General features: G+C 40.9%; 2 protein-coding genes across 2 annotated transcripts; one reads left to right on the top strand and one right to left on the bottom strand.

Annotated features, from left to right (window-relative positions):
- Nucleotides 1–2,393: 2,393 nt before the first annotated feature.
- Nucleotides 2,394–6,532, top strand: LOC104449968 (transmembrane 9 superfamily member 7). The gene is made up of 7 exons (XM_010064324.3): nucleotides 2,394–2,627; nucleotides 3,188–3,352; nucleotides 3,460–3,569; nucleotides 3,761–3,869; nucleotides 3,992–4,104; nucleotides 4,784–4,934; nucleotides 5,034–6,532. Exons 1-7 carry the CDS (start codon nucleotides 2,517–2,519, stop codon nucleotides 6,189–6,191), a joined length of 1,917 nt encoding a protein of 638 aa, XP_010062626.1. The 5' UTR covers nucleotides 2,394–2,516; the 3' UTR covers nucleotides 6,192–6,532.
- Nucleotides 6,533–7,384: 852 nt separating this feature from the next.
- On the bottom strand, nucleotides 7,385–14,831 carry LOC104449967 (beta-galactosidase 1). Its single transcript, XM_039315701.1, has 19 exons — nucleotides 14,307–14,831; nucleotides 13,925–14,020; nucleotides 13,707–13,819; nucleotides 13,546–13,612; nucleotides 13,335–13,427; nucleotides 13,088–13,231; nucleotides 12,559–12,647; nucleotides 12,333–12,438; nucleotides 12,152–12,239; nucleotides 11,373–11,491; nucleotides 11,101–11,265; nucleotides 10,590–10,762; nucleotides 10,364–10,473; nucleotides 9,867–9,976; nucleotides 9,573–9,683; nucleotides 9,386–9,496; nucleotides 8,744–8,949; nucleotides 8,322–8,658; nucleotides 7,385–8,034 (listed from the first exon to the last, which is right to left on the bottom strand). The coding sequence occupies exons 1-19, from the start codon at nucleotides 14,469–14,471 to the stop codon at nucleotides 7,924–7,926; spliced, it is 2,514 nt and encodes an 837-aa protein (XP_039171635.1). The 5' UTR covers nucleotides 14,472–14,831; the 3' UTR covers nucleotides 7,385–7,923.
- Between the last annotated feature and the right edge of the window lie 1,063 nt (nucleotides 14,832–15,894).

Raw genomic sequence — 15,894 nt, 5'->3', positions numbered from 1 at the left:
TCCACATATGCTTGACCTCGAGTGGTAGCCCGGTAGGTGAATGAAATTTGGAGGCTAATCGACACGGGAGGTAGGTCTCGGTGGGGACTCGGTTTGATGCAAATCCCATGATCCCTGCATGAATGACTGGCCTTTTGATGAACTAGATGGGAGCGCTTGAATCTGATATCCAAAATTTAGTCGAAATATACGAAAGAAGTGTTGAGTTGCATGCATGATTTGTGTTGAAAAATCTCACACCAGAATCATAATTCATTAATTTTTAGTGGAAGTGGATTCAATTTGATATGTTAACAAACTCATATTTAAGGTCTTGATGAAGATATTGGGTTTTTAAGGCGTGTTTTCAAACTCGTTGAAAAAATTGTCTAAAAAGTTATAGATCTAATACACTTTTGCTAATTTAGTTCTAAATTTTTTTAATTATGGCAATTGAGTCATAAATATTTTACGTCTTGCACATTTAGTTCATCTCGTCCATTTCGATTGGAAATCGTGAATAATTTTTAATATTTTTCGAATTTATTTATTCATCCATTCATTAATTTTTCCCTTTTTTTTTTGGTAGAGAATTTTTCCGTTTTTTTTCTTCCCTTCTTCATCCACCAATCCTTAGCAATGGCTGACAAGGTCGACTTCACCAACCCTAATGAGCTTCACCATCATTTGGCGAGGCTAAACCTCACTCTTGTTAGGCATTGGCGAGGGCTGGAGGAAGAAGGGAAGGGGAAAAAAAGGAAAAGAGAAAGAAAATAAAAAAAGAAAAAAATGAAAAGTTAAAAAAATATGAAAATATTATTACAAATTATCAAAGTTAGCACTCGTCGCGGCACGTAGGAAGAACAATAACTAGATGGACTTAATTATCAAAATATAAAAATGCTTGAGATTTAATTGGCACAATTAAAAAAATTAGATCTAAATTAGCTAATATACCATAAGTTTAAAAATTTTTGAACAATTTTCCTTCTTGATCATCGCGTGTGAGCTTTCATTGCATGCTCCCAACAAGAACCAATTAATATATTTGTATTAAGAATTCTTGATATTTTTCTTCACCATCAACTTAGATCTCCCATTTTCACTTTTACTCTTGTGCGGAATCTTAGTTATCCCCAAATCTGACCAGCAATTTTCGTTAATCACCTAATGCTCGACCATGTCTATTGAGCACTTTGTTCCCAACTACGCCGTTTATCATAATCGAAATTCCAATAGAGGGAATGGAGAATGGAAGCTAACAATTTCACCGTACGAATAAGCAAAAGCATGCTGGGACAGTACCTGCTTATTGTCATACGGCCTTAGGCCCGCTCAGGCCAAATGAACCAGAGCGGTCGAAAGAGGATCCAGAAAAGGCGTTGTCGTTACAAAGGCCCGCTCCAGTTGATGCCATTAGAGACCAGACCGGATCATGGGCCGACGACGGGGCACGGTCCCCGCGGACAATCGTCTAGGCCCACATTACGATCGCCTCTATTCGATCGGCTCTAAGGGCCGTCTGGCCGAACCTGAAATATCTCCGAGCGGAGCAGTGCTAACTTTTGGCCACCGGAGACCACGGTCTCGTGGGGAACTTGAACCGTCAGTCTTCCTGTTTTCTCCAAGTAGCAAGGCCCACGGCCACAACAGCCACCAGCACCGGGTGATAGTTCTCTTGAGGAATGCTTCTGGATTCGTGGACTCTCGCTTCGTTCGTCATCCGGGCCGTCGCGACTCGTGGACTATTAAGGCGACAATCGGCCGTGAACAAGACCCCGGCCCGGGCAACGAGTGTCGTCAAAGCAGAGGAGATCCTCATCCATCGACCCGACCCGTCTTCTGTGAGGATATCGACACTCCACTGGGCTCCCTTCCCTTCTTCGATCGACGGTCGAACCGGAAGAAGCCGCGCTATAAAAGCCACGGATCTGCCGATTCGATCTCTCGTCCGGAGGAGCCTGCGATTGCACTGCTGCCTCAATCCCGACTCTCGAGTAGTTCAGCAACTTTTTTAACCGTCACGTTCTTGGGCTTCTGGACAATCCAGACCAGATAGCGAGATTTTACCAAACAAAATCACGACGCCCCAGAATTAATATTAAAAAAAGTGAAAATCGCGACGTGATTAGCGACAACTCAAACTCCAGATCGGATCTAGGAGGGAATTCACACGTAATGCGCTTGATTTATTATTTTTTTGTATGCGATGAAAATCTCTCCACGTGTGTTTTTTTCCCGCGTAATTATAATATAAATAGCGTTTCGTGAAAATGAAGATGATAAATTTACTAATTAATATTTATATAATGATTAATTAATGAGAAATCCCGCTTTTGGGTAAACAATAAAAGAATCTGAACTCGACCGGAACACGACCGAAACTCGGCACTTATATACGCCCACTCTGCTTTGCTTTTCTTCATATTAGCTCACCAGTTTCCCCACCCCTCTCTCTCCGCGGCGAATCGCGCAGGACAAGAAGGAAGAAGAAGAAGAAGAAGAAGAAGAAGAAGAAGAAGGCGAAGACGACGGCGATGGGAGGAGTCCCCGCACGAGCCGCGGCGTGGCTGCTCTTCGCTCTCCTCCTCAGCTCCTCCGCTCATTCGTTCTACCTCCCGGGCGTCGCTCCCCGCGATTTCATCACCGTGCGCCCCCTCTCATCTCCCCGATCGTTTCTCATTGCTCTTTCGCTCGATCCGACGGCTGTTTGCGGCTTTTGATCTGTGCGCATGTCGTCTGCGTCCGTTGATCTTTCCCCGAGTGTTTTTCGGGCTTGGGAGCTGGATCTAGGGTTTCGGGCTCGATTCGTGCCGCGTGCTTGTGTGCCTGCCGATCGTCCCTAGATCTAGGATTTCTTGTCACGCTTGGTGTGGTTTTTGGTGCTGTGTTCGAGCTTTGTGGTTTTGGTGTGTCCTTTCCAGTCTTCGCATGGTGAAGTAGCCGTACATCGGACTGTGACGTGCTTTAGCGCGGTAATTTGAGCAATCGCTTGATGATTGATGGTCGGTGGTGTCGAGATTATGACATGCGGAGGAGCTATTAAGTTTTCCATCGATGATCTTGTGAATCAACAGAAGAACGCGAAAAATTCGACTTTAAGACATAGGGATCCGGGAACTGGCTCTGTTTGGCCTTAACTCGTATTTTATATGACATTAGAAGCCATATATGGGCATTTGACTCGTAATCTCGTCATTCTGAACAGGGTGAAGAACTTATTGTCAAAGTGAACAAATTGTCATCTACCAAGACACAGCTTCCATATGATTACTACTATTTGAAGTACTGTAAGCCTGATAAGATTCTGAACAGCGCGGAAAATCTGGGAGAGGTACTTAGGGGCGACCGTATTGAGAATTCAGTGTACAGGGTAAGCATCTTCTGGCTTTTTCTCTGTTCATCATACTGAATGATAAATCAAGTACTATTCCTGGATGACGGTGTATATGTCGATTGATTTTTTATATGTACTCCCAGTTTCGAATGAGGGAGGAGGAACCGTGCAAAGTGGCCTGTAGATTGACTCTTGACGCTGAGTCTGCCAAGAACTTTAAGGAGAAAATTGATGATGAATATCGAGTAAATATGTAAGTACTTTGTGTCTATAATTCGCTGAAAGTTGAGTGAGAATGAATTCCTACAACTCAGGGCTACTTATTGTCTGGTTGAGTTGGGCCTTCTTCAGTTAACGTGGCCCAATATTAAGTGACAATCTGTCTTATTAAAATATCAGGTTCTTTCTGTGATCAGATTTAGTATGAATCATTTGCGTTGGCAGGATCCTTGATAACCTTCCAGTGGCTGTTCTAAGACAAAGGAGGGATGGGAGCCAATCAACCACTTATGAACACGGTTTTCGTGTTGGATTTAAAGGAAATTATGCTGGGGTAAGTATCAGATCAAATTACAATGAAGCAAACTATAGCCTTACAGGTTGATGATTTTTGTGTCGGTTTATTTCGGAGCAAAGAGGAGATAGCTTGACAATATTTTTGTCGGTTTATTTCAGAGCAAAGAGGAGAAATATTTCATCAATAATCATTTGAGCTTTAGAGTCAAGTTTCACAAGGACGAGCTGACTGATACTGCAAGAATTGTTGGATTTGAAGTCACTCCTAATAGGTGTGGTTTTGACTCTATCTCCAATGTGTTGTATGTGTACTTCTAAGGATTGGTTGAGCAACCATTAATCAATCATAAAGTTTGGAGTCCTTTTGCCAATAGTTAGGAAGGAGATATTATGTAGGAAGAAGTGAGGAAGACCAAAGCAGGCTCATTAATTGCCTTAGTATTTCGAAAAAGGATCTTTGCAATGTCCAAGCATCTCTGTGGTTCCCCACTGTTGTCATCAGTCATTATTGTGAGATGCATCCTAGAGTTTACCGTAAAGCTCTTTTGGAGGTTGGATGGGGATGTACTTGTTTTCAAATGCAATTATGCATCTTGGCTGTCCACAGAAAGGTTTTTGGGACATCCAGCAGTAAGGAAACTTGTTTGTTTTGGCTTTAAATGAACCAAACGAATCACATTTGCATTTCCCACGCCATATTATACATAATATTTGGATTTGTTTAAAATTATGGAAAAAATTGAGGGCAACTCTAGTGCTACTATTAATGTTTTTAGAAATCCGAGGTGTTTAACATTGGAGTAGCAAAAGGCATTCCATGCCCTCATGTCTGTGCATTTATGTTCATATTCATATTTTTCATTTGTCTATCTACGTGGAATATTTCAATGCCATTTATTTGTTTGTCGAATTGTGGCAATTTGGTGCATTCTCACTTGGTATTTTGCACAGTATCAAACATGATTACAAGGAGTGGGATGCAAAAAATCCTCAAGTGACAACATGTAATGCAAACACCAAAAATTTAGTTCAGGGTAGCACTGTTCCTCAGGAAGTTGACACAGATAAGGAAGTTGTGTTCACATACGATGTCAGTTTCATGGTATGTACTTAAAACTGATCTCATTGCATTGCTCTTTCTTTTATTCTCTCAATTGCTATATTGTTTTGAGGTTCTGAATTTTGTTTTGGTGTTTCTCAGGAAAGTGACATTAAGTGGGCATCTCGATGGGATACCTACCTCCTTATGAATGACGATCAAATTCATTGGTTCTCTATCATAAACTCCTTGATGATTGTCCTCTTCCTTTCTGGAATGGTGGCAATGATCATGATGAGAACTCTTTACAGAGATATTGCAAACTATAACCAGTTGGAAACCCAAGATGAGGCTCAGGAAGAAACAGGATGGAAACTTGTCCATGGAGATGTTTTCAGGGCTCCTATCAATCCAGGTTTACTTTGCGTTTATGTGGGAACAGGTGTTCAGATATTTGCAATGGCTCTAGTGACCATGATTTTTGCTTTGCTGGGCTTCTTATCTCCTTCCAACCGAGGGGGTCTTATGACTGCGATGGTCCTCTTATGGGTTTTCATGGGCTTATTTGCTGGTTATTCATCGTCACGGCTGTACAAGATGTTCAAGGGCACTGAGTGGAAGAAGACAACCTTAAAGACTGCGGTCATGTTTCCTGGTATTCTGTTTGCTGTTTTCTTTGTGCTGAATGCCCTAATATGGGAGGAGAGATCATCTGGTGCTGTGCCGTTTGGGACAATGTTTGCTCTTTTCTGCTTGTGGTTTGGAATTTCAGTGCCTTTAGTGTTTGTGGGTAGTTACTTGGGGTTCAAAAAACCACCAATGGAAGATCCTGTGAAGACGAACAAAATCCCGAGGCAGATCCCCGAACAGGCATGGTATATGAAGCCGGTCTTCTCCATTCTCATTGGAGGAATTCTTCCTTTTGGTGCTGTTTTCATTGAGCTGTTTTTCATCTTGACCTCAATATGGTTGAACCAGTTCTATTACATCTTCGGCTTCCTCTTCATTGTGTTCGTCATCCTTTTGGTCACTTGTGCTGAGATCACGATCGTGCTGTGCTATTTCCAGTTGTGCAGTGAGGACTACCACTGGTGGTGGAGATCTTACTTGACCGCTGGCTCATCAGCTCTCTACCTCTTCCTATATTCAGTGTTCTACTTCTTCACGAAATTGGAAATCACGAAGTTTGTGTCAGGCATCCTCTACTTCGGTTACATGATAATCATTTCATATGCCTTTTTCGTCTTGACAGGGACGATTGGCTTCTATGCTTGCTTCTGGTTTGTTAGAAAGATCTACTCCTCTGTGAAGATTGATTAATCCAGCCTCAGAGTAGACTTCCAGATGAAAACTTGGAAAGAGGGAAGCAGAAACTGCTACTCTCGCGAGAGTCGCCACTCTTGGTTTCTGGGAATTAATGTACTGAAACTCTAAATTCTGTCAATACTAGTGTAGGGCTGCGGTTGGTTTATCACCTGTGTTAAAACTACATGAACCGGAAGATTTTGCCTGTACTTTATTACAGCCCTTTTCCTCACAATAGATTTGTTAGTTTATCAGCTGGTAATTTGACGGAAGTGTGTATGCGCCTAACGTTGGAACTCATGGTCTGAGATTTTAATTTGGGCCTAGGAAGTCTCTGGTAGGTCCTTGATGCTTGACTTTTTGTGACTATGTTCTGTGCATGGCATGAATTGCGAAATATAATAATCCCCTGCTAAAAATGCTAATGGCTAAAATGTCGTACGGTAGAGTAAATATGTGGTGTTAGCAGAGAATTAAACATTGTGTAATTGTGTAGGATGCAATACCCTCTCTTTGACGAGAAATTGAGTGCCCCTAGAGCATGACGACTGTCAAAATCTTACAGGACCTTTCCATCATTCCATCCCAAATGTTGTGGATTCCATGGTTTTCTTTCCAAATTATACTGCTTTCGTGCCGTGATCATCAGCAAATGAAGATGCTACTGAAGAACAATATACATTTAATTTCGTGGATCTATATGGAGGTCCGGGATAGGCAACTGAGGTCCTTACAGGACTGTCCGAAGCTTGAAGTTCTGTTTTCTTACATCGACCAATTGCTTGTGACTGCATCATGTGTTGCGATTGCTCGCTGCATGGTGTCTGACCGTCCCGAAGAAGTCCACGACTCTCAGGAAGTCACCCCAATTTTAATGAACCACGTCGATTTTATGCAAGAATCTGGTGCTGCCAGAACATTTTCCTCATGTGAACGAACCACGATGGCCCGAGAACCAATCTTAGAGTATATATACGGCATTGTAAAAGAAAACCAATCCCATTCCGCCCATTTCTTGGGTTCCTATGACTATAATAAGGTTGAAACTGGTCGAACTGACTACCAAGTTTGGTTGACTCAACTCATATTTGTATTCTCTATTTCTTTTTCGACACGCATGACTGAAGGACTATACGATCAGGGAGACGTAATCGCAGATTTGCTAAGAAAATCTAAGGAATGGTAACCAGCAGGATCTACCGCGCATCTTGACACAATGATTAAATAGTCTTCGGATAAACAACTTGGGAAGACGAATTTCTAACAAGAAATTGAACAAATTGCTGCTTAGAACTTACATTTATTACAATGCAAAATAGCTACTGGAAACGAGACGCCTCCATTTTCTAGTAACTAGTGCGCACAAAAACCATCGGAAACAAGATGCTTCCATGTTCTGACTCAAAACTCATGCGCACATGGACTCAAATTGATTTCGTCTCAATGTGCTTCCACCAGGCTCCCTCCTCTGAATACTCTCCATCAGAGAACCAAAATCAGAGTAATTATAGCTTTTGTATACATGTTTATCTGCTCTCCCTTTGAGAATTTTATGTGGGCTTTTACCAAGAGGTGCGTCCTTTATTTTCAACTTCACCTCGGAAAAGGCCAAAAAAATGGTTCTTGGAGTATTGAATGTGTCAATTCAGTTTACCCGAAAACCCAAATGTCGGAACTGATGTTGGGCTTGGTCTTCAATACAAATCTGGAATGAGACTTGGTTAATTTTTTTTACTTCTGTAGGCCGTCAGCTGCAAACTGCCTCCACAGAGAGCTTCTTCATGACATTTGGACATGGATCTCCCCCAAAGATTTCGGGAGCTACAGTTACTGAGCATGAGTTCAGCCCAAGGCAAGTCTGCAAGAACATCATGAATTATTACAGAACAATCTAAACTCAAAATGCTTGGGAATGTTTTACTGTAAAATCTAGCATATCGCCAAGTTGAGTTCTCACAGTACATCGTGAAATGAAGTCTTAATGGGCCATAGTATGCACGTGAAGGGAAACTTAAAATGCAATGGCAGCGATGAATGACTGGGAAGCATCTCTTAAATGAAGTTTATCCAGTTGGCTTATGTTGCTAAGTAGAATATGGATGAGATGTTGATGAGAGAGAATGCATATGACATTAGAAAGTTTACCCTCTCAAAAACGTCATACGAGTGGAAGGCATGACAACTTCCTTGTCGGAAGCTTCCACAGGTCCCTTCTGGTGTTCCAAAGCTAGCAAACCTTATTGACGAGATCTGCTGACCTGGGGAACACCACAAATGCACTTTAGGCCTCAGGGGCTTTGTGACTTTGCCTGATGCTTGCATTTGCCAATTCATCAGGGTTGGTTGCCATTCAAATATATCAGAACAGACACTGTCAATCTCTCTTTTGACCAGAGAAATGCCATTTGGCTCCCCACCCCACTCTTCCAAAACAACCAACAAATTCCCAGTCGGATATAACCATGATCGAGGAATGTGATACCTGAAAAGTTTAGGCATCGATGAGCTTTCTGAACGATTTCATTTCTCCTTAATGAAAAGTTCAAAAAGGATAATCTTTCTCTTACCATCTCTGTGAAGCCTCTCCACAATTGCTTAAACATTTATTCTCATTGAAAGTTCCAGTGTAGTTACAGCTATTGCAAGTGCCGGATGCTTTATATGCAGGCCAATAGCGCCCAAGACTCTGTCCATTTATCCATACTTGACCTTTACTCATACTGTCCATATCCAAAGCCAGTGGTGCACTTCCGCCTGGAGCATTGAAAATAGTCTGAAAGCAGGATAAACACATAATTTCTGTCACTTTACTGATGTCAAACCATACCAACTACAAACTAGATGCATTTTCATATGAGATGGCACCATCAACCATGTATCTATCCTATTTGCAGCCAAATCTGAAAACTTCAATAGAAAGGAATATTGAAAGGTCTATCTAATACTCATAATACAAACCACAGAACAAGAATAATGGATGTCACCAGCCCTAGGCCAACTGAGAACTTGAGTCATCTTTCTCGTTTAAAGAGAATAGCTATCAAATATAAAGGATGTAGGATTTGGAAATGCGTGAAACTTTGCAGATACTTATTAAACTATCTGTCCTGGTTTGACCATAAGCATGAGTTTGAATCCCATACAATTCATAAACCTTGGAGGCTAAAGAGGATAAATCAGTTTGCTTTGCTGAACTTTGAGATGCTTACCTTATACCACGTTAAGGGCTGTTTTTCTGCTACTAAAGATTCTTGTGCCCACTCAACTGACACACTCCCACTAAGAGAATGAAGACCCATAGCTTCTCCTTTGAGACCAACCTGAACCAAAAGAAACCTTCAGTCTTTTCAGAGAAGTAAGAAAAGAGGATAGGCACGGAGAATTCGAGATACAAACCGCGTAAGACCAATTCTGCCATGACAGGTCTCTCCATCCATCATTGAGACCACTTAATGTAACTGGACCAAGAATACCAGCATTCCACATCTCAAAATGTACCCCAACATTCTGCAATCAAGTTGACAGTCACAATGCAAGAAAAAACTTGTATTCACTCACACTGAACATAATCCTAGGAAGCATGTGAACATCGAGCATGCTAATGCCAACATGCACACCCATTCACCCATTCACCCACCCACCCACCCACCCACACACCCCCAGAGAGAGAGAGAGAAAAGAAAGACCAACCGGGAGACCAACAGCGACACTTAGAAGTGAAATTTTGTTAGTCCCAGCTCTCAGCCTCACACCCTGACTGAAAGTTAGTTTAGGAAATTCCAGACTGCCATAGGCAGTTCCTGCATGAGATGAAGAAACGTAATCATAGAAAAAGCATAATCCGCTTATATTACTCTTGACAAAGAGTGACGAAAAGAAAACTGAATACTTTTGTTGGCTTCAACATGCAAGCAATTTTAAGATTCTATATGTTTAAAGAGGGGAAAAAAGCCCATATTAGTGCCCTAGCATTAAAAACTATAAAACTTACGTGCCAGCATATCCACAATGAAGTTGACTTTTGGGGCAACTTCTACTGCTATGGTTTTATTCATATAATATTCTTCAAAATCTCTAGAAACAATTATTAACGAAGGTCCTATTCTGCTGAACTGTGACATTAAGGCAATGCAAAAATGATGATAAATCATTAAGAGGCACCAATAACCTAAGAGAATATGAGTTACCTGCAAGTTCACCATTGACAAAAACATGCAGAGCATGACCAGCTGACAATACTGTGAGAACTGGATAACTTCCGCTTTTCAAAAACTCTTCATTAGGATTGACATCGACGCTGAAGAAAGTAGCATGGGCATTGTAAAAGAAAGGTAGACCAAATATGAATTGATATTGATCCAAAAATCAAGACCGCAAGAGGTTGAGGTGATTTACTGTTTGTAGTCTACTCACTCTGTCATATACCACAAATAGTCAGTAACATCTCTGGTTGTATTTATTTGTTCCAACAACCCAGTCATTGTAAATGAACTATCTTCATATGCAGCACTCGCTTCGCTATAAACCTCCCAAGAGAAATTTCCATCCACCGGAGTCATCTTCATATGTGAACTTTGAGCCCCCACCTGTTTTTTAATTCAGCATACTTCAGTTGCATAAAATGCCTTTTGTCTTGATATTTTAAAATAAGTTTGAAAATACAACAATTGGAAGTGGAGTAATAACATTAGACGCATAAAGATATAGCATCAACGGAATATGAAGTATGCAATAGAACTTCCTTGACGTTACACATCGCTGCCTAGCGAGTGCAACGTAATGCTACACAAAGCTGTTGATATAGCTTGAAATCAAATCAACCCTTGCAACTGCATTAACTTCATCATATATTCCTTTATCTTAAGCTACAAGGGATAACATGGAGGAGAAAAAGAATAGGAGAAAGAGCATTTTGTTCTCTTACCCGTGCAGTGTTATATACTGTGTTCTTGCAATCAGGCAGTATGCTGATGGACCAAGGAGGAAGGTTATAATGCATGCTCCCAAAAGAAACTTTAGCAAAAGACCACTGATTGTAGTTTGCAAGGAATGCTGCACATGCTCCAGAATCTGATTTAAAGACATGAGCCTGTAGTAAGCAGTAACATAATCATGAATGAAGCTTAGTCTCAGTTACTCTCCAGGTAATATTTGCAACTCTTAGAAAACACTTCAAAAGAAAAAAAAAACACTAACCTCTTGATAGATTCCTAGTGGTGTCACAGCAGGCTCTGCAGATACCAAAGCTGGTTCGCAAAGTTTAATAGCTCTATGCAGATCTTTCAAATGACCCCATTTAGGTTGCCTCAATAATCCTGAACCAAAACATAAAAAATATATTAGTTCACATAAATTTAACCATCTATATAGAAAATTCTAAACTTCAAGTTATAGACGTCATCTATATCTGTGTATGGTTGATAACAGTGCCACCTGAGATGAAAAGATACTTAGACCATCAAACAAAATCTTTACTCCAGCTGTAAATAGCTCTTGCAGGCCTTTCAGATAAGGGGTCCTCAAAACAACCAGGAAGTGTATGTGTGCTTCCAAATGTTTCTGAACAGGAGATCTAGTCATCTAGACTATAAGAGACTTAAAAAATCTCCCTCCATATGAGCACCCACGTTTCACGAATAACACTACCTAGTTTGTTGCAATCAACTCATACTCTGCACATTGCTTCTGAGATCTCATATGTCACACAGCATTTTTTGCTTCATAAACATGATTGCTAATTGGTGTTAATTGCAGAAATTGAGTCCACTACTATGAATATTAAGGAAGGCAGTCTTTTAACCGAAAGCAAAAGCAACTAATCACTGGATATTTCTTTCAGGATGCCCCATAGAGCTAGATCAAAATTTGGATTGAGAAACACTGTTTAAGAAAAAAATTCGCAATCTAAACGTAATTTATTAGAAAATAGATGAGGCACAGCACGTATCCATGGGAACTGAAACAATTTTGCATACCATACTCATCCAGAGGAGCATCATAGTCATAACTAGTAGCAATGAAAGGACCACCAGAAGTCCTGCCAAAATTGGTTCCTCCATGATACTGAAAACCCATAGTAACAGAATTAGACCAAATGAAATCATTTGGGAATATACGGCATGCTTCAAACAAAAGGAGCTGTGGGCAGTTTCACACCATGTAATAGTTGATGAATGATCCTCCCTTCTGTATAAACTTAGCAACTGAGAAAGCCATATCTTCGGCAGGACGATATGGGACTGCACCTCCAAACTCGGTATACCTTCAAAATGCCGACCACACAATAATAAGAAACCAGAAAGGGGAAGGAAGATATTTGTGCAAATCGTTCTCCTTGGGTGGAGAATAAAAGATTTCTTTTTACTGACTTTCATTAGCTTACCAGCCCGTCCAAGCTTCAGTCCACATGGTGGGTTTATAAGCCTTGTTTGGAGAAAAGTAGTCGCAGTAAAAACCATTGCAAGTATTAATCTGTTGAAACACACCAGGAATGAAAAGCATCAAATGATGTGTGACAAATATAATTGATCCTCGTTACTTGGATAACTTCAAAAACTTCTGTTTAGCATTGTCCACACAGAAAAGAAACCAAAGAAGAAAGCATCTCCTATTAGCATTGCTGATCTTGGAAGCTGGGAAGAAAAGAAACACATACAAGGGAAACTGGAAATACAATTCATCACACCAAAACCATAGAGAACAGGGAAATAGGAAAATAAACAGAAACAGATCGGACAAAGCACTGAGTAAACTTGAGCCATACGCAATGAGGAATAATTATTCATATTGGCCATCACCAGCAGGGGGACAATGTGCTCCTGAGCAGCTACTCAGGATAAACATAACATGAGAACCATACTGAGTGGACATAGCAATACATAAGAACAGGTGAAAAAAAAAAGCTAGCTTACAATAGGGTCAGGAGCATCATCTTGTTTGCACATGACCCACGGGACACCAATGTCTAGATTCAAAGCCATTTTTGCTGCCCACTGTGTGTAAACTTGACCAGGTGCCCCAATTTCATACTCCATGGGTCCATATTCATTCTCAATCTTTCATAGTAAAAAAAAAAAAAGATGAATAAAATTAAAGTTAATTCAGTCAATAATAACTCATACAAAGGATAACATGCAAATAGAGGCTTGCTTCGTGTACCTGGGATAGAATAATTGGACCACCTTGAGATTCAAACAACCTCTCTGCTTTCATCATGTTGACAATCTTTGTTGCAAATTTTTGCATTTGATACTTCATATATGGCAGAAGTCAACATCAGAAGCGACTAAGATCATGTCACTATACTGGTTGACGTTAATTGAAAAATGTAAACGATAAGAGGGGTGAGAGAGAGGGAGAAATGCCTCACCTTGAAAGGTTCATTATCTGTTCTGAAGTTGATTCCTGGAATGTACTTCAGCCAAACAGGAAACCCACTGGAAAATTGAATTATCAAAAAACAATTTAAGAGCAAAATCCGAATCCTCTAATTTTATTATTTCTAGAAATAGCAAATACTTGAACTATTACCCGAAGTTCCACTCAGCACATACATATGGGCCAATCCTGAGATGAACATAGAGACCTGCCTGCTTCGCCAGCTTAATAAACTTTACCAGATCATAGTTTCCTTCAAAATAGTACTACCAAAAGGCCAAAAAACGAATACATTCAGTCAGAACTCACGGTCAAATAAAATTTATGAATAGCATAATTTCAGAACAGAAAATGTTGACACTTGCACATACTTTGCCAGGTGATGGTTCATGCCCATTCCAGAAAACATAAGTCTGAATCACATCAAGACCTCCTTCTTTTGCCTTCTCAATGAGATCTGGCCACATCTACATATGGCAAAAAAAAAAATCTCTCAGACGTAAAAAGAAAAAAAAATCACATTTTAAAAAAAGAAAGAATAACCAGAGAACCGGCAAGAATGGAATCAAGAATCATATGATGCAATGCCCACACAAAGGTTCTTCACAAATTTGATAAACTGACCCAAATCACAAATTCCAAAGTCGTACATTTTAGGACCAACCACAATCAAGTTACCCTCGAGGAAGTAAAAGAAAGGGGGCCAAAAAAAAAAAAAAATGACAAAAGCACTAGATGCATTTGGGTAAGTACCTCAGGAGTGCTTCTTGGGTAGTGAATGGATCCAGAAATGAGGATCCTTCTCTGGCCATTGATGACAATAGCCTTGGAATCATAAGAAACCGAGGCTAACACAGAAAAAACGCAAATGCCCAGCGACAGGCCAAGCACATTCCACAGCACAAGCCTCAAACCCATGAACCCAGCACTCTTGTCAGTGCACCACCAAAGCAATGCCCTTTTTTTTTCCCTCCCTTATTCTGTCTCCACAAGCACTCTGCCCACTTTATTCGATGCTCCTGCACATACAGAGAGAGAGAGAGAGGGAGAAAAAGAAACAGCTTTGTGGCTATCAAGAAGGAAGGTAAAGGAAATGGGGAAGGTGGAGACAAAAGAAAAAAAAAGGGATGGGGTTAGAATCTGAAGAAAGGTGGTGCCCTGGCCACTTAAGAGAGTGTGTGGATTTTGAGTTGGGTTTTCAGGCTGAAACAACAAGTGAAGGTGCTCTCTCGTTGCACGCAGCTGTCACTCGGGGATCAATAAACAAGGAAGAGAGAGATTCAATGTGAAGGGAACGAAAATGGTGGGGGCCAATTTAATGTTTGGGACGACGACTTTGGGGCCCACCCACTTGGACTCACGCTCCTACTTCCTACTCCCACGCGGGATTCCATTCCAGCGTCCATTGGGAACTACACTCGAGTTGCTACCCATGTCGATAATTTCTCGGCTTTCCCTTCTGGTTCTTGGACGTCGTGCGGAGCGGCGATCCGCTGTTTGGCTGCATCGCAAAGCAAATGAACCGGGGTCTTCGGGTTGTTCGAAGCGTTCTTTATACGAAAGACGCGGATCCCGAGCTCGACCATCCCAAGATGGATGGTCGGCTGACGCTTTCCTTGCGCTTGTTTTTACGAAGAATAGAGCATCTTGGAGTCCCTGGCTTTGACTGGTTGTGTTTTTTCTAGGCCAAGTCCAAATTTTTAATTCCTAGGCTCTCGTTAGAAGTAGAACTGCACTTGATCAAACTAAATTTTCTCTTTTGGCAGTTTGATCTGCACATTCGCTTTGCGACTTACCCAATTAGTGCAGCCGGATCTTTCAAAACACTTGCAGTTTGCACTCTCCGACAATTTTGTGCCAGAGATATTGTTGGCGCAATACACAATTTACTATATGAAAAATGATGTGACATACTCTATCATACCTATAGAATAATGATGTCTCCTCATGTCAATCGCCGCTTTATATAGTGCCAAATGTGCCACATCAGGGAAATTGGGCACTATTGGAGTTGGTGAGCATAAAATTGAGCATGATGCCCACCTCGAAACTCAAAACCAAATAAGAAATTTCCACTTTAAGATAGCCTGATTGGAAAAAGTTTTAAAGTACCCAGTTTGGCAGTTTGATGTGTGCATTTCACCTTGCACTCCCAACAATTTTGTGCCACACATATTGTTGGTGCGATGACAATTTACCGTATGAAAATAATGTGACATACCATATTATGCTCGTAAGACAAGGACTTCTCCTTATATCTTTATACGATGTCAAATGCCACATTAGGGAAATAGGGCACTACTAGAGTTGGTGTGTGTAAAGTTGAGCGTGACACGGACGT

The sequence above is a fragment of the Eucalyptus grandis genome, chromosome 6 (genome assembly GCF_016545825.1).
Source record: "Eucalyptus grandis isolate ANBG69807.140 chromosome 6, ASM1654582v1, whole genome shotgun sequence".
Taxonomy (NCBI): domain Eukaryota; kingdom Viridiplantae; phylum Streptophyta; class Magnoliopsida; order Myrtales; family Myrtaceae; genus Eucalyptus; species Eucalyptus grandis.
This window is presented reverse-complemented; position numbering and strand designations above follow the sequence as displayed.